This window comes from Podarcis gaigeae (assembly GCF_964106915.1).
Source record: "Podarcis gaigeae genome assembly, chromosome: 4".
NCBI lineage: Eukaryota > Metazoa > Chordata > Lepidosauria > Squamata > Lacertidae > Podarcis > Podarcis gaigeae.
In genome coordinates, this window is record NC_139677.1 from 89,102,890 (window position 1) to 89,126,384 (window position 23,495).

At 44.5% G+C, this 23,495-nt stretch overlaps 1 protein-coding gene across 4 annotated transcripts in view; it reads right to left on the minus strand.

Moving 5' to 3' along the window:
- Positions 1 to 23,495, minus strand: part of CNTN5 (contactin 5) — a 701,719-nt gene that overhangs the window by 362,893 nt on the left and 315,331 nt on the right. For all 4 annotated transcript variants that reach the window (XM_083736193.1, XM_083736191.1, XM_083736192.1 and 1 more), the window contains one exon: positions 1,667 to 1,797. In XM_083736193.1, coding sequence (XP_083592319.1) covers positions 1,667 to 1,721 — 55 coding nt within the window. In that variant the 5' untranslated portion in view covers positions 1,722 to 1,797. The remainder of the gene's footprint in view (positions 1 to 1,666; positions 1,798 to 23,495) is intronic.

A 23,495-nucleotide genomic window follows, 5' to 3' on the forward strand; every position in this document is an offset into this window, starting at 1 on the left:
CTCCCTCCTAGCGATATCCACATCAATCTCAGATAAAAAACACGCATCCATCACTTTAATGAAGGCAGCCGCATTTTGGAGGGCTGGATCCTTGTCTCTCCATAGATTGCGCAGCCACGATTTTGCCTCCCCCCGCAAATGCGAAATAATAAATCCCACTTTCTCTCCCTCATTTTTAAAGTCTTTGTCAAGCAGCTGCAATGTATAAATCACATCTGCTCTGAAGTTAGGATACTCCTGCAGGTCCCCATTGAAGTGAGATACCAGGCTCCCTCCTCTGTTTCCCAGCCCAATCCCTTCTGGTCTGGTGGCTGGTAGCCTCTGTGTACTTAGCACTTCTAACCTGGTTCGCAGATCCTGGCAGGCAGCAGCTGCTTCCTGTTCTTTCTTTCTGGAAGCCGCAATTTCTGCAGTCAACTGCGTCACTGCGTTTTGCAAACTCGCTATCCTCTCTTCGGTAGTCATTTCCCTGTTTTTCGTGAGCTCGCGAAGCACCAATCTTCACCCCTCGCTGCTTTCCCGCACTCCACGAGGTTGCAAAATTGGTGAAAATGGAGAGGGGACTTACTGTCAGGACTGCCGCTAGGTCCCAGCTCACAGACGACCAACGCCCAGTGGATATTATATACAAAAGTCTTTATTGAAGTTTAGTTTCCATTTCCAAGCTCTGGGCGCGCAGGCCCACGTCTTAACGCTAGACCGGCTAAGTCCCCTCTGACTCACTGCTCCACCCACACCAGTTTAAGATTCTAGCCCGGCTCCACCTCTTGCGCTGCTCTTTCCTGCGTTGGGTCCTTCTGCCCTCTGGGGTTCCCTCCTTCCTGGACTCCTCTGACGCGGAGCCTCCTGAGTCTTGCCCCTCCCTCCGGCGGGCTTTAGGACCTGGCTCCCTTCCCGGGCTCCCCGCTGTGCCGCGCTCCTGTACATTTGAACTTGGCGCGCGCCCCCAGCCGGTGACTTTCCTTCTGACCGTTTCCCCGCTTCCTGATGTGGGTGTTGCCAAACCTGACTCCTCTCCTCCCTCTGGTGGTGAGGACACTGGTCCCGACTCCTGGGACTCCCCCTCCCCACTGCGCTCTGGTGGAGACGCTGGCCCTGATCTCCAGCTGCTGTTCAGAGACTCCCCGCTGGCCCCTCCCTCTTGAGGTTTCTCCCTTGGAATCTCCCTTGCTCTGGCCACCGGCGCTCCCTTCTGTGAGTCCTCCGATTTGCTAGAGAGGCTTGTGGAATAACTCTGGCCACTGTCACTGCCTGCGCCCCCCTCGTACTCCTCCTCCTCACTCTCCATTTGCTCCCCCTCCTGTGTCTCTCCTTCTGAACCCCTGACAATATGATTGACACTGAGATTTTCAGAAAGCTTGATCCCTGGAGAAGACAGTAGAGAGGGCATTATTATCCTGATTCCTGCATCCCATACTTTTATCCCTACACTAGTTTCCTTGATTGTTGCATGCCGTTGTCAACTTTGTGCTCATGTTTGCTGTTATGTCTGTGCCTAATAAAGTGACTTCTTTAATTGCACCCTGTTCAATAACTTCTGTTATTTTGATTTTGTATCTGATGTACCCACCCTCTCTCCCCAGCCTAGGGATTGCTTGGTTGATAACAGAGGGGATAGAGATGAAATGAAATACATAACACGGCAGCGTAAGAGTTTTGTACTTACCTGTAAGACAGCTGGTGAGTGACAGAAGCAGGGTGAGTTTCCATGACAACGGCATCGCTCGACTCGAAGGTCTTACGCCTCCCGTTTGTGTGATTGTTAGCAGCTCGGAGGTTCCTTCATTAAAACGCAGCCTGGTGAAGCAAAACACAGCTCATTGATAAGGATGTTGTCTTCCTTTTTTCTTTGCAAAATGATCACATGCACAAAGAGCTGGCTGCTCCTGCAAGAGTGATGCAGTCCTTAACTTGAGCCAGGGTAGTGAAGTGAATTAGAGTGTAGGACTAAAGGTAATGGACCCCTGGACAGTTAAGTCCAGTCAAAGGAGACTATGGGGTTGCGGTGCTCATCTCACTTTCAGGCCAAGGGAGCCAGCGTTTGTCTGCAGACAGCTTTCCAGGCCATGTGGCCAGCATGACTAAACCGCTTCTGGTGCAATGGGACACCGTGACAGAAACCAGAGCACACGGAAACACCGTTTACCTTCCTGCCACAGTGGTGCCTATTTATCTACTTGCACTGGTGTGCTTTCGAACTGCTAGGTTGGCAGGAGCTGGGACAGAGCAACAGGAGCTCACCCTGTCACAGAGATTCAAACCGCCGACCTTCCGATCGGCAAGCCCAAGAGGCTCAGTTGTTTAGACCACAGCCCCCCACAGGTGTAGGACTAGGACCTGAGAAACCAGGGTTCAAATGCCCACTCAGCCGCAAAATTAAAAGTCGGCCTTGGGATCACCTCAGACTCTTAGTCTAACCCACCTCATAGGAGGGTAAAATGGGGTTGGGTTGGGTGTGGGGAACCATGCATGCCACTTTAAGCTCCTTGGAAGAAAAACTAGATAAAAAGTAATAAAAATAAATAAGATCATGAAGATGAGAAGCCTGCAGAGAGCCATTTGATAATAATCAGAACCAGGGCCTTTTCTGTGGTGGTGCCCACTCTCTGGAATAATCTTCTCTCAGAAACAAGGCACTCAGCAATATTAACTATGATAATGATACTAATGATAATAATAACTATTATTATCATTATTAGTCATAACTTTGGCTGGCCATTAATGTCTGCCACTGTAGAACTTAAGGTTTTTTGATTGCATGATTTTTCCAGTACTTTTTTTTCTGGGGGGATGCAGGTGTATGCATACCCCTAAACATTTTGTGAATCTAAGTTTGGCCTCATTGAAGGGCAGTATTTCAATATGAGTAGGAAAATGAGAGTACCCCCTAAACATTTTTTTTAGGGGAAAAACCGCTGGATTGTTCTATTTGGAGGTGGTGGTGGTATTTAAGAAAAATGGCAAAAAATAATATAATTACAAAATATAGAAAAACGTTCATTTGTAAGTAATTTCATATTATGCATACACACACACACACACACACACACACACACACACCAATTACAGCTTTGAAAGCATTATATAACTTCTTAGGCCACACCATAACTTAATGGTATTTAGCTTATACAATAATGTAATTACTATTACATTTTAAGCAGAACGCCCAATTTATATGAGTGAAAATAATATGCAATGGTGAACAATGACTTGGTATTTTACATTACAGTAATTAACAAATGAACTATTGCACTGCATATTTTTTTTGTACACCACCCTGAGTTGCCCGCCTAACAGGTGGAACATAAATATTGTGATGAGTAAGTCAAAATAAATATGAAAAAATAAACTTATTTATTTAAGGCACTTACTGAAGAAGATGAGGTAAAAATCACCACAGACTTTTGTCCCTTCCCCAGTTGCCTCAGAATATTACAGATGCATCTCTAAACCAACCCCCACCCCCCCATATTTGCTAGAGTCCACAGGATGGAACCACTTTGGGCACCAGGTGGGGGGTATCAAGTTGGTGTGTTTATTTAATTCATTTATGTGTTTATTTAATTCTGTTTATGAATCACTTTACATAAAATATCTCAAAGCAATAAAAAAACAAAAAAACATCAATTCTTCTTGGTTGGTTTTGCAGGACTAGATGGGTCATTGGCCTGATTCAGGAGGCTCTTCTTATCTTCTTATCTCTTTAAAATGTGGGAGTATGGAATGATCCTGTTCAGTGTTCCTGACAGACAGCCATGCCTTGTTCAGGATATATCATACATCATTCCATTGCGCGCTCTCTTTCTCTCTCTCTCTCTCTCTCTTTCTCATTTTCCCATTCATGGCTCCTCAGAAATAAAAGAATCGGGCAATATGAACCAACCACAGTGTCAGAACATTTTTTAAAATGTGATGCTAGCAGTGATAAGGTGAAAAACAGATCACAATCCCTCAGAGAGGAGGGATTTTCTACATGTGTTGCTAACCATGTGCCTAGAGAATACCATTAGCATGTCATTAACAACCGAATCTTCATATCTTTGGGCTCTTTCTGAGAGACCCAACTCTGGTGAGCAACAACAGTCCACCAGCACAGAGGGCAGTTTGGCATTTATTTTCAGTTTTGTATATTTGAGATATTGTTTGGTATATTTAGACAGAGGAATAGCTCAAATGCTGTTCAAATTTCTTTTTAAAAAATCTCTTGGGAAATTTCCAGGTTGTTAGCACAAGAATTGCAGTGGTCACTTAGAAATCGGTAGATTTTGATTATAAAAATGCCTTCTGTGTACTATACAAATATTTATTTACTCATTTCAAATGGGGGACCCAGACCTGCTCTGCCACCTTTCCTTTTTTCCATGCTCACTTGACATTTCTCTGCCATTTCAGATTCTTGCCAGAACTGCAGTAGATGTCCAGCTTAAAAAAAAAAAAGACTTGCAAGCTACTATGTATTTCCTCCTAGTTTCCCCAAATATTTTCTACACCACATTTTTCTCTATGGAGTACACAAGAGGCAGTGCATTAAGAAATTATTCTGTGGGTTTACTCTGAGTAGGACTAGTATAGGCAACAACCAAAGTGGCAAAACTATTCCTGCACTGTACCACTTCAGACACCCTGAAATATCTATATTCCAGGGACAGGCCCTGATTTAGAGAAGCTATACCCCACAACCTCAGATATGCAGATGACACAACCTTGATGACAGAAAGTGAGGCGGAATTGAATAACCTTTTAATGAGGGTCAAAGAGGAGAGCGCAAAATATGGTCTGAAGCTCAACATCAAAAAAACTAAGATCATTGCCACTGGTCCCATCACCTCCTGGCAAATAGAAGGGGAAGAAATGGAGGCAGTGAGAGATTTTACTTTCCTGGGCTCCATGATCACTGCAGATGGTGACAGGAGTCATGAAATTAAAAAAACGCTTGCTTCTTGGGAGAAAAGCAATGACAAAAATGACAAACCTAGACAGCATCTTAAAAAGCAGAGACATCACTTTGCCAACAAAAGTCTGTATAGTTAAAGCCATGATTTTCCCAGTAGTGATGTATGGAAGTGAGAGCTGGACCATAAAGAAGGCTGATCGCCGAAGAATTGATGCTTTTGAATTATGGTGCTGGAGGAGACTCTTGAGAGTCCCATGGACTGGAAGAAGGTCAAACCTCTCCATTCTTAAGGAAAACAGCCCTGAGTGCTCACTGGAAGGACAGATCCTGAAGCTGAGGCTCCAATACTTTGGCCACCTCATGAGAAGACTCCCTGGAAAAGACCCTGATGTTGGGAAAGTTGGAGGGCACAAGGAGAAGGGGATGACAGAGGATGAGATGGTTGGCCAGTGTTCTTGAAGCTACCAGCATGAGTTTGACCAAACTGCGGGAGGCAGTGGAAGACAGGAGTGCCTGGCGTGCTTTGGTCCATGGGGTCACAAAGAGTCGGACACAACTAAACAACAACAACAACAACAATACTCCACACATCTCGTTGGGTTACCCTAGCCACTCTGGGCAGCTTCCAGGATATATAAAAACATAATAAAACATTAAACATTTAAAAAGCTTCCCTATACAGGGCTGCCTTCAGATGGCTCAGGGGTTGGAAAACTCTATACCCTCCAACATTTCTCCAATGAAAACAAGGACATCCTAATGAAAAGTGGGACATTTTGGGATCAGATCAAGAAACCAGGACAGCTTCTCTAAACCAGGGACATCCCTGGAAAATAGGGACACTTGGAGGCTCTGATGTGGTACAGTGCAGGAACAGTGTTACCACTTTATCTGCCATTGAGATTGAAGTAAGTGTGTGCTTTTAAGAAGGCATGAATACCTATCACTAAACATTTTACTTAAAAAGCAGCAAAAGATTCTTGTCAGCAGATTCCATGGTAATTATTTTTCTCCCCCAAGGATTTCGCTTTTTGAACATAGGCTGTATGCTCTTATCTTACCAAGGATTTTGGAATTAACGCCCACCCCCTCCCTCACAAAACACACATCTCCAAAAACACCACTTCACAAAATATTTCAACCTTAACCACTTAGAAACTTGCTTTGGAGCTATGCCCTGTCACTCAAATCCTGCTTTAATTGGGGTTTATACGGCACTTTCAGCTGAATTGCCACTTCCAAAGTATCAGAAGTAACTGTGAAGTTTGGCATATAAATTCAAACCCCGACACATTAAATCAGGTCTGCCTGGGACAGGCTCAGTGGCCTGGCTGGTGGAGTAATACAAGCAGAAAAGTTAGGATACCCCAAGGATATTACGTTTTATGGATTTCTTTTGCATAATAATAGGATTCGAATGAGCTCTGAAGCCCCCTTCTTACTTGTTAAAAGGAGAAATGGCATATCTATTAAACTTTTTTTAACCCATTTTTATTCTTATCACTTTACACTGGAGCGGGCAGCTTCATGGAATCAGCCCTTTTAGATGAGGAGGACATAAAATGTGCCTGCCGGCGGTTGAAGAGGGAACATCATCTGCAACTCAAACGCAGCAAGTAATTTGAGACAAAGGATATTTGTGCTGGAAATGTAGTCCCTTTCTGTCTTGCAGGTTATTGGAAAGGCGAACTTTTGGTGCCAGGGCTGGCCAGCAGGTTTCTCTCCCGAAAATGTTCCAAAAGTTTATTTTGCACCTGCTATAAAAAGATGCAAAATCACTGGGGGAGATAAATTAAGGAGGTGCATTTGCACCTCTCGCTTTGCTGAGCTGCATCAGATGCCTAGTTTTTGCACCACCCAGCAGGCTGCATGTACGCTGCCCCACTGTGATTGGACTCCTCCTGCAGATGATGTTGAACTCTAGCTTTCATCATCCCCAGCCAGCATGGCCAATCGTGAGTGACGATGGGACTCAATATCTGGAGAGCCACAACTTCTCCATATCTGCTATATCTTCATGCTTATCTTTTGTGCATGAAATGTTTTAGTGGGCTAGATTCCTACAGAGCTTTTAAAATTAAATCACATAGAATTATAGAATTGAAGAGTTGGAATATGCAGCTGTCCCTTACAGGGATTGAACCTGCAACCTTGGTGTTATCAGCAGTGTTCAAAACTGAGATATGAAAGCTAGGAGCTAAATGGCACCTTAAGACTAGGTTATGGCCGCAACAACGGAATGTCCTGGTGCACTTTTTTATAACAAGATACAGAGCTGAAAAGGAATGAACTGCAGCTAAAATATTATGTTTCTTATTCACATGGTCCTTCCTCTGCCCACCCTGGTAATATTCTTAACAAGGTCTCTTCTCCAATCTTCAGAGAGTAGCTAGAAGTGCGGAGGCAGAAAAAGGTCCTCCTTCCCTTCCTCCTCAGTTTTAATCTGAAATCTTAACAAAAAAAATTCCTTCCAGTAGCACCTTAAAGACCAACTAAGTTAGTTCTTGGTATGAGCTACAGTGTATCTGAAGAAGTGTGCATGCACACGAAAGCTCATACCAAGAACTAACTTAGTTGGTCTTTAAGGTGCTACTGGAAGGAATTTTGTTTTGTTTTGACTATGGCAGACCAACACGGCTACCTATCTGTATCTGAAATCTTAGGCGCAGTACTGCGCCCAGAGCTAAGAAACTGCTTGTGCTAATGAAATCCCCTGTTGCAAAATGCACCTAGAACAATGGGAGTTTTGAACACTGGTTATCAGCACCATGCTCTAAGGAACTGAGCTATTCAGACTCATGTGTATAATAAAATATGATTATACATTTTGCTTCTTGAATGTAACTCTCCTTTGCATGCTGAGGTCCCCCAAAACACCCTTACCCCAATAACTCACACATCACACATAATTTTTGTTTAAGGTTTTTGGCATAATTTTGGCCACAACTTTATTAGCATACAAATTGTGAGTGGTTGCTTAGGCATTGGTTATGACTATCTGTCCCCCACCACCACCTTGGGGACAGCACTGGCTCCTGGATTCCAGAGAAAGCCAGTGTGGAGGAACAAGTTCAGGGATAACTGGAGCTGCGACACAGACCCTCAGCTTCTCCCTGCATGCTCCTAGGGGCTTACACGGCCCAAACCCGATTCCAGGGGTTTGGACGAAAGGATGGTAAGCCCCTGAATTCCTTTAACGGAATTCCCATGCAGCAACAGCATTGGAGGGGCAGGCACAGCCAATCCATACCCCTCCACCAACCAATTTAACCAATGCCTAACCACCAACCTTACAAGTTGTGACGATTTGCTAAGCAGTAGGCAAAACCCAAAAGGCACACACTAATCAGCCAATTGGAAAAATTCCTACCAGGCCCCCGCACTAATGCAGACGACCCCATGACAGGGAAAGCAAGGTCAAGGCGCAAGCCCAAAACAAGAGAGGGCAGGCGGGAGATCCGATGTCCACAGCAAAAGAGAAAGTAGCCTGCTGTGGACCCTGCTTAAATATCCCCTGATCCCACCCCTAAATTTGCAACATCAAATTTGCCCCAGCAACAACAAACACCAACCAACGTTAGGCCCCTTAATTCCAGCCTGCCTAATTACTACAGTGTTCTTTGTCCGGCCCCATCCGCAACACGTGCTCTCCTTTAGTGAGAACACGCTTTATCAGTCTTTGCAACTTTCACTAGGAATAAATATGTTTCAAAGTGGGCAAACGGTTCCTGCTAGTCTGCATCCTTCTCTCCTCTTGGTTTGGTTTTTGAGCCAAATGAGACATTTATTTTATTATGTAGCACACAGCTAAATAGCTTGCATTTTCCTTAAGTAACTAAAGGCACAGGGGAGACCAATTTTTATTGGGAAGACATCACGAGAGGAGGGATTATCGCTTCACCACCACCCAGCAATTGGAGTTGAGATTCTCCTTGTGTAGCTAGACACCTTAGGGGAAAAAATTCCCATTGGCACCAATTGAGCTTGCCTACTTTTTCAAAATGTATTAGAGACTGATTTAATGAGAGTCTGTATCTGCATGTGAATGTATGCGTGCTATACCCTATGTACCATGTTCATGCACACAAACATTATTACAGAATCCTGGATAGATTGAATAGCTTGCAGTTTTCTGACTGCTTTCTATGTAGATCAATTCATATGTAAATAAAACTCTAGTCTACATGAATGTTTACTCATACGAGATTGTGTTAGGCCCAAGAGGCTATTCTACAATAGTTAGGCACATTGTCAGCTGCATACATGCACTTATATCCAGATGAGTGAATTCATAGTAATCTCAGTTGACAAGAGAGACAATCTATAAACACACACACACACACACAAACACACACACACACACACACACACACACACATGTCCATTTTTTGTTCACGGCAATAACTATGGCAGAGCACTGCCGATTATAATTCCCCAGCAGTGAAGGCTTCATGGTTGCATTTACAACATGTTAACTCAAACACTTTGCAACAGCTTATTCATATATTAGCTTTATAACCTATACCCAGCCTTTCCCCAAGGGTTCACAGCGGATAACAGTCTTCCTAAAATGTGATTAAACACAGCATATAAAAAGGTGCAAAAAAGCCTTGCTCGTTCAGCCCAGGCTTTGGAGGGGGGGGTAGGGGAGAGAAGAAACAAATGCTCATGTCACTTACGCTGCAATTCTATGGTTCCTAAGGAGTCTCTGAAGTTGGAAAAGGTCTATCCTCGGAAAGGGAGATTCAACCTCATACACCTCCCAATGAAGGAATAGGCAAAAAAAGGAAGTGTTCCATGGGTGTGTTTGAAGTATGCTGACATCCTATTCCATGGACTTTGAAAGGGGGAACAAGCTACATCAATTCAGACCCTCCAAGTGTCCCTATTTTTCAGGGACAGTCCCAGATTTACAGAAGTCATCCTGGTTTCCGATTTGATCCTGTAACAACCAGTGTTTCCTTGAGTTTCCCTATTTTCATCGGAGAAATGTTGGAAAGTATGGCATTATGTGACCCCCAAGCTAAAGAGATAAAGTAAACATAAAACCGATATAAGACACCTGAAGGGAGTCCTGTATAGAATTTTTTAAAAAGTGTTTAATGTTTTATTATATGTTGGAAGACACCCAGAGTGGTTGGACCAACCCGCTCAAATGGGTATATATAATAAATTTGTTATTGTTATTATTCAATACATCCCTATTTTCATCAGAGAAATGTTGGAGGTTATGCAGCCCTAAAGCTGGTGTACTTACTTTCCCTCTCAGTGATTTCTCTGGGAAAACTATAGGGTCGGGGTGAAAAAAAGAAAGATGGAACAGGAAATGAAGGAAGTGGAATGCCTCTCCCATACTTTCTATTCTGCTGGTGCAAGCCAGGCAGAGAATTAGAAAAGGTATTTTATCTTCCTTTGGCCTATAAAGGACAATTCCACCAACTGATATCAGTGACAATCTTCATCTTCATTGACTGAAAATTTTTGCCCAACTCTCAACCCCCGGGAATGAGGGAGGAATGTTCATGGTCTACTTTTTACAGAGGGCTGACCCAATTTGATACCCCTGAGTTTGTTTGTGGATGCAAATGCAGCTCCCGGTTGGCTTATGACTTTCTCGGGGTTTTGTGATGTAGTTTTGGCATGGAAAAAGTGCACACAAGCATACACATTTTACATAAAATATGCATATACAATGCATGCAAAATGCACCATTTACAGATGAACACATTGAAAAGTCTGGATTTATGTTTTAAAAGCACAAATTTTGTACAGTTGAGCACCAGTGAGACTGAAACATGACAGAATTAGCTGCTCAGCCTATCCTTACCCACCCCGTCCAAAAGTTATATGGATCTCTCCTTATTTTGACTCTGTTACAACCAGAGATGAAATATTTACCGGTACATATGGGGGGGTCATGTTTAGTGAAAACAGTTTTGTATTGTTAATTTGAATTGTTAATGACTTTCAGAAGATGGAGCTATCTGGGAGGGGGAGGGTTGAGGGGGGAGAATAATACCATTAGTACTTTTGCAATAAAATGTATTAGCAAATTTTGCAACCAGTCAAATAAAACCGAAATTACACTAAGCAAATTGTAAGCAGCAAGATGGCTTGTAGGATTGATTGCTCCCCAAAGGGGCGAGCATTTAGTTAGCATTTTGCTAATAACATCTCTTTTGTAAAAAGAGCTATTTTCTATGTTTGTTAATTTATTATTAAGAACAACGTGAGGGTCCTAGGCTTTCCAGCAAAAATGCCATTTCTGAGCCCTCAAATATTTATATATTTTTGTGGGTTTATAATGAATCATCTGGGTGCTGTATGATAAAATATAACACAAAATTAATAATGCTAAAATTCAACACTAAAATCCAAAGCCAGCACGCAAGAACAAAACATTTGCCAGCAGATCATAATAAGAGCTGTGTCTTCCTATATACATAAAAATGTAAGGCTGTCATCGTGCTGCAGTTTGAATGGCTGCCATTAGGCGGCCACCGCAACTGCAACATGACCAGCATTAGGAAGGTGGGAAGCAGTGCGGGTGGAAGGCGGCAGCTCAGGCAAGCTGTTTAATGCGAGAGGTGCTATGAAATGCCTCCCTTCTATGAAAAACAGCTGCAGCAAGTTTTGGTGGACAGGGGGAGGTGCTTCACACAGTGGTTTAGAAAGCCGCTATATGAAGTGCCTCCCTCTCCTTTAACAGTGGGTGGTGCTTGGCGTATGCTCTGGGGGGGATAGGCAAAGAGGTGAATGAGGTGTAAAGAGAAGGGGATTGGTCAGATGGGTGGGAAGGATAGGCTGGCAAGGGGAACAAGCAGGGGCAACAGCCCCTGCTAAAAATAAAAGAAGTGCTGTGCTGGATTAGGCCAAAGGCCCATCCAGGGCAGTCTTAAGCTTATGCGGAGCCGGGGTGCAAAGATCCGCCCGGTGCTCTCTCCCCCAGGTTGCCCAGAGTTGTCAACCTTTTTTGGGGGGACCCCAAAGTTGTTGACCTTTGTTGGGGCACGGCGGTGAGGCGCGCACAGCAAAGCTGGTCTGGCAAGCCACCTCAGCATCAACAGAGGAGCTTGAGGCAGCAGCGGCAGCAGAGCAAGGGCGGGGCCGGGCTCCTGGGGGGGGGGGCAAGCAGAGCCCAGTGCAACAACAGTCAAGCCCGAGGCAGCAGTGGTGTCAATGATGACCAAGCAAAGCCAGGCGCCTCATGAGAGCAGCGTGCGCTCGGTGGGCCTCTTGATGGCCCGCCAATCCCAGGCACACAGGAGGGTGGAGCCGGCCGGCTGCCTCAGTGCCTCGCTTCCACACAACAGATCTGCGGCGCTCCGACGGGCTCTACTCCAATCGGCAGCAGCTGCTGGCTCTTCCCAACCCTCAGTCTCCAAATATCAGCCCTGGACTCTTGGCCTGGCGCTCCTGAGAGGCCGGCGCCCGGGTGCCCCGCACCCCTAGCGTCTATGGGTAAGACAGCCCTGGGCCCATCTAGTGCAGCATCTTCTCCTCACATTGGCCAACCAGATATCTCTGGAAAGCTTGCAAGCAGGACTGAAGTGCAACAGAGCTCTCCCCAGTTCTGATTCACAGCAAATGGTATTCAGGGAGGCAGAACATTTGAGATATGACCTGCTTTACATCTTTTCTGCCATTCCTCCTGCAGTGTGACGTGCAATTCCCTCTCCGTAAAGTAGTATCTAGGGACGTGGGTGGTGCTGTGGGCTAAACCACAGAGCCTAGGACTTGCCGATCAGAAGGTCGGTGGTTCGAATCCCTGCGACGGGGTGAGCTCCTGTTGCTCGGTCCCTGCCCCTGCCAACCTAGCAGTTCAAAAGCACGTCAAAGTGCAAGTAGATAAATAGGTCCCGCTCTGGCGGGAAGGTAAACGGCGTTTCTGTGCGCTGCTCTGGTTCGCCAGAAGCGGCTTAGTCATGCTGACCACATGACCCGGAAGCTGTACGCCGGGTTCCCTCGGTCAATAAAGCGAGATGAGCACCGCAACCCCAGAGTTGGCCATGACTGGACCTAATGATCAGGGGTCATTTTACCTTTACCTTTAAAGCAGTATCTATTAGTCGCTTCAGACATCTTTTGTGGAGACATATATTACCTTCCCCCCAGTCTTTGCCCTGACCCATAAATTTGTATCCTGTTATTTTGGATTCCTGTCTTTTTCACCTGTTCCAGTTTTTAGAACAACAGTTTACTGTTTTCATGGTACCAGATTTTCATGTTATTTTGGTATACTGCTTAGAGATTTTTAAATATTAAGCAGTTTAGAAATGTGTTCAAATAAATACATAAACATAAATCCCAGCATAAACAAGAACTCATTGCCATCAATCAGGAGAGATGAAAAATATAAATAAATATATAGAAGGAAAAACAAACAAGTTTCTAAATTTAAAACTATTACATAAAAAAGATAAAGGCTTACTGGGAAAAGTAAATCACACAAACTGCTAAGCTAATTGAGCCACACCTCCTGACCTAATTGGCTACTGGAGTAGCTAAGAGGAACTAGCCAGGAATATAGACTTAGAACCAGCAGGCTACAGGGAGCCCTGGCAGATGAAGTATCTCAGCTCCAGCAGACAAATTTTCAAGGTGAGTTACAGATTTGTGAGTTTGGAAGCAGGGCAAGGAGGCCACGACACCCCACTCTGCCCAACAAAATATGAAACTCTCAGGAATCATAGAATTGTAGAGTTGAAAGGGAATCTCAGCTAAAGTATCCCTGACAGATGGCCATCCAAAACATCCAACGAAGGAGACTTCCGGGTTGGCGCCATCGCCGAATGGCGGACTCCCTCTGAGCTCCGGAGGGAGCCTGCTCGGCAGGGGCTGGGTCCTACCGCGCCGGCGACGTGGGGACCCTCAAAAACCATGGGCGCTGAAACCCATGGACATGGTGACTCGGCTGGCACCTTTTGCGCTCCCCCCCGGCCCGCGAAGGAGCCTTTTTAAAGGCTACGGAACGGGTGACAGGGGTGGTGGTGCTTTGAGTCCTCCGCTTCCCCTGCCGAGCGAAGCCGCATGCCATTCGACGGAGAGCGCTGACTTCTTCTATTGAAAATCTGGACCTAAAAGAATAACCCGTGAGTAATTGGAACCTGGACTAAAAAGGGGGACAAATTTTTAAAAAATTCGGAGCGAGCGGGGGAGGCGCAAAAAGGAAGTCAGCCCCCCCCCTGTTGTAGAGGAGTTAAAGCAAAGGATTTGACATCTAAGATCGAGTGCAACCCTATTTTTACAAAGATATTAATTTCACGACGGAAAACTATAAGACTGAGCTGGAGGAGAAAAGTGGAATTGATTTAAAAGTAACCCCCCCCCCCCGGAACCCTGGGAGCGTTTTGTGAGAGCGCCGGGAGAAGACAAAGAGAGGTTTTGACAGCTGTCAAAGAGCTGTCAAAGCAGAAGAACAAAATGAGAACTTTGTTACAAGGACTTTGCTGGTTACATTTGTTATAAATTGGATACAAATTGTTTAAAACAAGGAATAACAAGCTATTTGGACTGATTGGGGTGATCTGGAAGGGAACCGAGTTATTGCAACCCACCTAGAGGAGCCGAGGGATATTACAAGTTGTTGACATGGAATTTGAATAGAACTTTCTATCTCCTGGGAAACTGCAGAAATGGAACACTATTTTGACTACAGAGGCTGACATATTAAAGAAGACAATAGACTTATCTATTGAAAAATGGAAGGGACTTGGCATTATGTTTCGTTCCTGAATAACAGAGCCTCTGCAACTGAATTTGAAGCAGGAAAACAGGGGGGGGGGGAGAAAAGGAGAGAGATCAACAAGAACAACAAGAATAACAAGAATAACAAGAATTGGATAAAGTTGAAAGAAGGAACATTTGGGACATCCAGACCTGAAAGGTTTAAAGAAATAAAATTGGAGTTTTTACTCCTAATGTATAAAAATCTGGATGGAAAAAATGGGCCTTTTTGAGACAGACTCCTTCCAAGATTGGACATTCGAAATTAAAGATGACTGGTAAAGGGCTATGGCTTAAATAAATTGTGGGAGCTCCAGGAAGACATCAGATGTTGATAAATTTTGAGAACGCAACCGGGAAAAGGGGGAGGGAAATTTGGAATCCAAAGGGTGTTAAACTATATTTTATTTCATTATATTCTAATCTGTAATGTATGTTAAAGGGGGGAACGCGTGGAAGGGAACAGGTCGATTTTAGGAGATGGGAAAATATTTTTAAATTGGGTCAATGACAATAAGTTCAAAATTTGGGATAAGAAATTGCTGAATTTATAAGTAAGAATTGGAATACAAGAGGGGGAGGGGAGGGGAAGTCCTGGAAAGATGTTATGGAAAACAAGATTTTAAATTTGGATGTTTTGTTTTTTATTTGGTTGTAACTGGAAACTTTTAATAAATATTAATTTTTTTTTTAAAAAAAACATCCAACGAAGGAGAGGACACCAGCTCTTAAGGAAGTTGGTTCCACTGTCATACAGCTCCTACTGTCACAAAGTTCTTTCTGATTTTTAGTCGGAATCTCCTTTCTTGTAACTTGAAGTCATTGGCTTGAGTCCTACCCTCTGGAGAAGGAGAAAGCAAGCTTGCTCCATCCTCCATGTGACAGCTGTTGAGATATTTGAAGATGGCGATCATATGATATGTTAAAGCTATGGTTTTCTCAGTAGTCATGTATGGAAGTGAGAGCTGGACCATAAAGAAGGCTGATCGCTGAAGAATTGATGCTTTTGAATTATGGTGCTGGAGGAGACTCTTGAGAGTCCCATGGACTGCAAGAAGATCAAACCTATCCATTCTTAAGGAAATCAGCCCTGAGTTCTCACTGGAAGGACAGATCCTGAAGCTGAGACTCCAATACTTTGGCCACCTCATGAGAAGAGAAGACTCCCTGGAAAAGACCTTGATGTTTGGAAAGATGGAGGGCACAAGGAGAAAGGGACAACAGAGGATGAGATGGTTGGACAGTGTTCTCGAAGCTACCAAAATGAGTTTGATCAAACTGCAGGAGGCAGTGGAAGACAGGAGTGCCTGGTGTGCTTTGGTCCATGGGGTCACGAAGAGTCGGACATGACTAAACAACTAAACAACAACATCATATGATATGATATGTAACTTGGAAAAGAAAACTGCAAGCAGAAAGCCAGCAGCAGTGCAGGGGCTTCCCAGTGTCTTGTACTAACTGCCATATGAATGAATATCGCCCTGTTGGGCAGACGTTTTGGGTATGTACAAAGTGGAATAAGCTTCTGGCTCTCCAGGGACAAGACTGTTCTGTTGTGGCCAAGACCTGCTGACAGGGAGAATGAAGGTGTTGGGGAAAGAGAATGTCACCCCTATGGAGAAAAACATTCTCACAGGAGGAACCTAATTCTTGGGGCATGAGCAGGGGTTTTTTTTGGTAAGCTAGAACTCGCCAGAACTCAGTTCCGGCACCTTTCAGGTGGGTGCCATTGCCATTATAAGAGAACAAGTGAGGCCTTGATGTTGACAGCAATAACATGGCAAAATGCAGTCATGAGGTCCTGGAAGACAAATTTAGCTCACTATGTAGGATACTGAAAGCCAGGACCTCCAAGAATCCCCAGCACAGAGCTAAGTGTCATCAGAATACTGCTGACAACGTACTCCAAACCTCCAGAAACCCAATGGTTTCATGTAGATGTTAAACAATGTAGGAGATAGGATTGAGCCCTGAGGAACCCCACACTGAAGGTTCCATGGGACTGAAAAACGTTCCCCAAGCAACACTCTGGGAATGACCATCCATGTAGGACTGGAACCACCGTAAAGCGGTGCCACCCACCCCTAGTTCGGACAGTTACTCCAGACCATGGTCAATGGCATCAAAAACTGCTAAGAGGTTGAGAAAAATTAACAGGGACAAGTTTCCCTTGTCAATCTCTTGAGAGAGGTTATCATACAGGGTGACCAAAGCAGTTTCTGTGCCAAAACTGGGCCTAAACCCCGATTGAAATGGATCCAGAAAATCAGTTTCTTCCAAAAAATGCCTGGATCTGGTCTGTGACAACTCACACCAGAACCTTGCTCAAGAAAGGGAGATTAGCAACTGGCCGGTAGTTAGTTAGGTTTTCTGAATCCTGGGAAGGTTTCTTAAGGAGTGGTTTTACCACTGCCTCCTTCAAACAGGCAGGGACCACCCCTTCTTGAAAATAGGCATTGATCCCTCCCTGGTGGTTTTTATCAGCCAAGAGGGGCAAGGGTCTAGGGTACAAGTGGTTGCTTTGTCTGATCTGAGCACCTTGTCATATCCTCGAGCCATTGTCATGGATAGGGAGGCAGGCTGCCCACCCACACCCCCAATATGCTCACACAAGTTAGCTGGAGGAGAACTAAGGGCAGCCTGTCTGAAATCTCCTCAAATCTGGAACAGGGCCTGTTCATTGTAATTAGAGATATTGCATACAGCACCAATGTTTTCCCATTTTAGACTAACAAGTTTTCTTCCATCTATTGACTTGTTACTCCCAATACATGGTAGGGGAAAATGCAGGTCCTCTGCCAATAAGATGAAAGGGGTGCTTCAAAGATCTCAGATACATCAGTGCTCCCTGGAAGCCTCCCAAGAACAGTTGCTGACCTTAGAATGCCCAGTGATCTTAGACCCATCAAGTCTCCCAGAAACCAAGAGCAGTCTGGATGAGCAACTAGAACAACTGGTGGTGCCTCCAGGCAATCTCCCTCGCTGGGATTTTTGTGTTTGATTCAATTTGTTTATAATTAAAAGTCTCAGAGTTTATGTTTGCTACAGTGCATTCTCAAGAAGAAGCCCAGGAGGATTGCACAGCTGTTTCCTGAGCCCTTTATTTATACTGTTAACATTTTGTTTCGCAATCCAAGGAAGATGCCAGATTCAACAGTGTGCAGGCATGACACATTCCCACCCACAGAAGAAGTCAAACATCAACAGCCATACTGACGGTTTCACCATATTGTGTAGGCTGGCATCTTGTAGGTCACATCTAGAGATGTTGCCAAATTTCACACGTCTTCCGCTTAGAATATGAACCTCAGTCACGTGTAATGCTCATCTGAAGTATGAGGTGAGCATTATGACTTCTAATTCCTTCCCGCTATCCCTTCCATCCACAAACCTCAAAATCCCATTCCTTCCGCCTGTGAACCTCTACCACTCTTGCCTTTCACCCTGCTTTCTTGGCTGCTGTCCTGGAGTTGGTGGAAGCAAAAGCAAGAACGATCAGTAGGGCTTTCCCTTTCTGGTGTCTTCAGCACTCCTGTGGTTGGGAGCTAGACAACACTACAGTTATGGACACCATGTGGACATTGGGAGTCCTGGGAAGAATTCATTTCCTATGGCTGCTGACATCTGGGTCAGTGCTGTGGCAATCCTCTGAAAAGCGACAGAGGGACCTCTCCATCTCCTTCTCTGCTGAAGGGGCAAGAGAATGATAGAGGGGGGAATGGAGAAGGCACAGTGGGGGCCAATTGGCTCAAAACTGGAATTGGAATAAACAGAACTATTATTTATTTACTTGGAGCATAACTTGGTTTCCCAAACCAATTATGAATCAGATCCTCCACCCTCTTGCTCTGTGGTATGCTGGTGGTCAACAAAAGAGATTTAAAGACTGTTTCAAGGCAAATCTTTTAAAAAATGTAGTATAAACACCAACATTTGGGAAACACTTGCCTGCGAATGCTCCAGTTGGAGAACAGCTTTTACCAAAGGTGTCATGGGCTTTGAAGACACTCGAACTCTGGAAGCAAGGGAGAAACGTGCCAAGAGGAGGGTACACTTGGCATATTCACACTGTGATCAACTCCCACCCGGAAACCAATGTCCCGACTGTGGAAGGACGTGTGGATCCAGAATTGGCCTCCATAGTCACTTATGGACTCATTGCTAAAACCGTATTTATGGAAGACAATCTTACTCAGCTATGAGTGATCGAAGAAGAAGAAGAAGAAGAAGAAGAAGAAGAAGAAGAAGAAGGTACCACAGCACGTCTCCAATTTTATTTGACACTTACTGTATGTATAGATGGGAGCAGATTCACTTGTTTTCAAAACTTCTTCATATGTTTGAAGACTAAGCTAAGCTATTGTGCTGTGTTTGACCAAACTGCGGGAGGCAGTGGAGGACAGAGGTGCCTGGCGTTCTCTGGTCCATGGGGTCACGAAGAGTCGGACACGACTAAATGACTAAACAACAACAAGCTATTGTGCCTCTCCTTCATCTTCTCTCCTGCAGGCTAAACATCTCCAGCTCTTTCAACCATTCGTCATAGGACTTAGTTTTCAAAATCCTTCACCATCTTGGTCCCCCTCTCCTGGACACACCCGTTTTTTAAATGCCCTGCTTAAAGTATTCCAGATGTGACCTGAGGTGCACTCGGAATAATAAGGAATCATGCTAGCATCCTGATTCAACTAGGACTAGTGTAAAGTGATAAGATTGTGATAATTATGTGATACATCATCCTTTCGCCTTCTGTATGCATGGTTAGGTGGGAGACCCACAGGTGGAAAGCTCCCAAATGGGGAATTCTGAGAATGGAGCGAAGCTGAGCTGGCCTGGGATCTGCTGCGTCCCAAGGCACTCTCACAGCTAGCCATCGTTGGATTGAACCCAAGCCATTTTCTGCCCCCTATGAATGCTATGGTGGTTGCACTGCTGTGTAGGATTGCCCATTGAAATAAATGGGCATAAGTGACGTGACCATTGACTTTGATCTGTGTAGAACACACACACACACACACACACACACACACACACGGGACTGCTGCCCCTGTTTGATTCCCCACCTCACCCCACTTTGCCATCCATCCCTCTTTACAGCTTGCCCAAGTTTCCCACCCCCTCAAAGCTCCTTCACTCCACACATCCCCTCATAGCTCCTCCAAGACCCCCATCCTCATGGTTTCTCTGTGTCTATCCACCCCTGCTTTATTCAAACCTCTGCTGCTGCTTAAAACCACTATTTTATAATCTGCCTTCTCTTTTTGGTCCCTTCCCCATGCAAATCCAGGGGACACGGCACTACAAATTGTCCAATGGGGGCTGCACCATGACAGTCTTACATTTTTATTTATATAGGAATACCCGCACACACGCTTTCTCTCTCACACACAGAAAATCCACCACAGTGCCAATTACAATCTTTTTCTGATTTAAATTTGCACCATCTCCAAAAGAAAATCTGGTTGTCCTATTTGGACCAAGGGAGTGAGGGTGGGGGACAAAGAGAGAGCTGAACGTACAGCAAGTAAAGCAATCACACCAAAGCCCAGAGTTTTCTTGCATAGGACATCAATGAAGGCCAAAGCAGATTTCATGAGGAGCTGTCTAAAAGCTTTGCTTGTCATTCGAAAGGGTCTATGGCAGCTGAAGTGCTAGTAATTTTGCCTTTTGCTGCTTCCCATTTGAATCACTGCAGTGAGTTTTTTCTTGAAAGTCCTACGCTGAAGGGTATTAATGATGCAACAAAGTGACTGGTGTTCCAAGGATGTATCTATCTATTTATTTTTATGAGTGTGTTTAATTGCACATTTTTCTTAAGATTCTAATTACAACCTGCTCTAAAAGTGATGCCTAGTTGTTTAAAGATGCATTTTTATACTTAATATGCTACATTATTATTAGTTATACTGCAGATAGTTCACTAAGAAATAGTGCCGGGATGTGAGAGGGGATTAGAAATCACATTACTAATACAGGAGCTTGTCTGCATAGGAAAAAGGGAAAATAAATAAAGCACTCCACATATGATAAGAGCTCCTTCAATTTCTTTCACAAATCTCGTTTTATTAGAATCTAAATGTCACTCTCATAAAAAGATGGAGTTGGCAGCACAGTCTGATTGGGATTGTTTTTAACTGTCCATTTTGCATTTAACATCTGTAGAAGTCTCCATGCTTCACTGGGAGGCAAAGAGGACTGGCCCAAGACCTTTTGCTGCCTGAGGCAAAGGACAAGATGGCACCCCTCCCTGTCCCAATAATAGAAGCCTGGTGATGGAATAATAATAATAATAATAATAATAATAATAATAATAATAATAATATTTTATTTATATCCCGCCCTCCCCAGCCAAATCTGGGCTCAGAGCAGCTAACAACAATAAAAGTAACACAGCATTCTAAAATCAATTTATTTTAAAATCAATTCAAAATTAAATTAAATTAATGGCAACCATTGGGCTTGAGTTCTGTGAGGATTACCAAAGGAGGGGGTCAGGCTGTGCCTTGGCCAAAGTCCTGGTGGAACAGCTTTGTCTTGCATGCCCTGCGGAAAGATGTCAAGTCCCGCAGGGCCCTAGTCTCTTGTGACAGAGTGTTCCACCAGATCGGGGCCACAGCCAAAAAAGCCCTGGCTCTGGCAATGGAATAATATTTTCCATTGTACCTGAGGCAACAGGGGGCCAAGGACAGCTCTCTTGTTTAACATGAAGAATAGTTAGGGGCCACTGCCACCTCACCCCATTTACATGTGTTATCTGGACTTGCCGCACTCAGCCTAATGGTAGGACCCAGGGCTTTATTTCAGCTGGAACTCACAGGAACTCAGTGCCGGCACCTCTCAGGTGGGTGCCACTGCCATTATAAGAGAACAAGGGAGATGTTCATTGTGAGTTCCAGCACCTCTTTTTCTAGAAAAATAGCACTGATGATGGCCATTTGAACAGTTGCCACATGGAAGATGGAGAGAATTTGTTTTCTCCTGCTGCAGAGGCTAGGACACCGGTGATGGAATCTTTTGATGAGTTGGAGATGATGTTTATAAGTGGTCCATGTTTCACAAGGAGACAGTAAGGTTGGTAGTACAAGAGCTTTGTAAACAAGCATTTTGATTTCCCTGCAAATGTCCCAGTCCTAAAACACTCTGCACTTCAATCGGGAGAAAGCCACACTCGCAGAGCTCAGGTGATGCTGGATTTTGACATCAATGTCGGCCATTGTGGAGAGATAAGTGCCCAGGTAGGAGAAGTCATCGACATTCTCCAACGTTACACCATTGAGTTGGATTTGTGGCACTGCAGAGGGGTTATTTTGTACTTGTGGGTGCAGCACTTTGGTTCTACACAGTGGCCAACCAGGTGTTCTCAAGAAGCCCATGCACAAAGGCAATAGCCCTCCCTTCGCTGGTATCCTTGGCTTAGAGAGCAATTGAGAAGAGAAGAATGGGCACTTTTGAAAACATGAATGTACTTCACACCTGAATTTTAATAGATCCCCCCCCCATTGGATCAGATCAAAGCAATGACAAAAGAACACATTAGAGATGTTTCATTACCACCATGGTCTTGACTCTACCTTGCTGGTTTCTATTAAAATAAACAGGCAGTGCTTTCTGACTGTAGGTTTTTCAGATGTTCACTAAAATGATAGCCCTTGGTGCATAGACAACAGCTGGGGCAGCACATGTGGACTCCTGTTTTGTTTTGCTTTTAATGCAGTGATTCTGCTGATCTGATGTTTCATAGGAGGGGGAGAAAATAAACCCCCTCTGCTCCCACTTTGTGATTTATTTTTAACAGGGCTCGGTGTTTACAGCCCTGGCAGATGGGTGTGCAAAGCAGCAACAGCAATGTGTTCATGTGGTTGCTTTTACAGCTAGGGAAATGTGGTTATATTCTCCTTGCAGGATTGGGGGACATAAATTGTATCAGAGGTGGAAAACCTTCTTCAAGCCAAGGGCTGCATTGCTTTTGTGGTAACCTTCCTGGTGTGGTGGTTTGGACTGGAGGCAAAAGTGGATGTAGCTATTACCTTTGTATGACAGGCAAGGTTCTGCACATATTCTTTCTATCTCCCATCCAGACAAGCAAGAGGCATAATCAGAGTTGAAGGACACCTTGGAGCCAGGCAAAAACACTCAAGGAGGGTGCAAGCAGAGCCTGCAAGAGGTGTTACCTAGGGAGAGGATATGTGGCTGGGGAAGAGTCTTGAGGACCTGAGAGAGGGGCCTAGAAGGACCCATTTGGACCATAGAGTTGAGGTTCCCCACCCCACCCCACCCCTGCCTGGAATGGCCACTTGGCAGAGCAAGTCTTGTATTATCCTTACTACGCTGATGGCAGCTCCTTTGGTAGAGCATGAGACTCTTAGTCTCAAGATTGTGGGTTCGAGCTCCATGTTGGGCAAAAGATCCCCGTACTGTAGGGGGTTGGACTAGATGACCCTCATGGTCCCTTCCAACTCTACAATTCTATGATTCTATTGTTCCGTTGCCCTCCCTCCCACCCACCCACCAAACACATTTATTACATGATCCCTGTTTGACCAGTATCACACAGCAAAGAAGTTCCTGTAAGTAACCAAATGCTGGTGAAGAAGAAATAATGGAAGCAAACCCAGAACAACAATGTGCAAAAGGGTAGTGGGTTTCTTTCTTTCTTTCTTTCTTTCTTTCTTTCTTTCTTTCTTTCTTTTCTTGAAGGCCCTTACATGAAGTTCAAAACAGAAACCTTTACACCGAAAGTAAGCATTGCAAACACACAAAGGCACAACACCAATACCGCAACCAGCATTAGCAAAATGTTATGCGTGCATATTCAGAAATAATCTCTGTTGAATGCAATGGGTCTTACACCCAGGTAAATGTGCATGCACAGGAT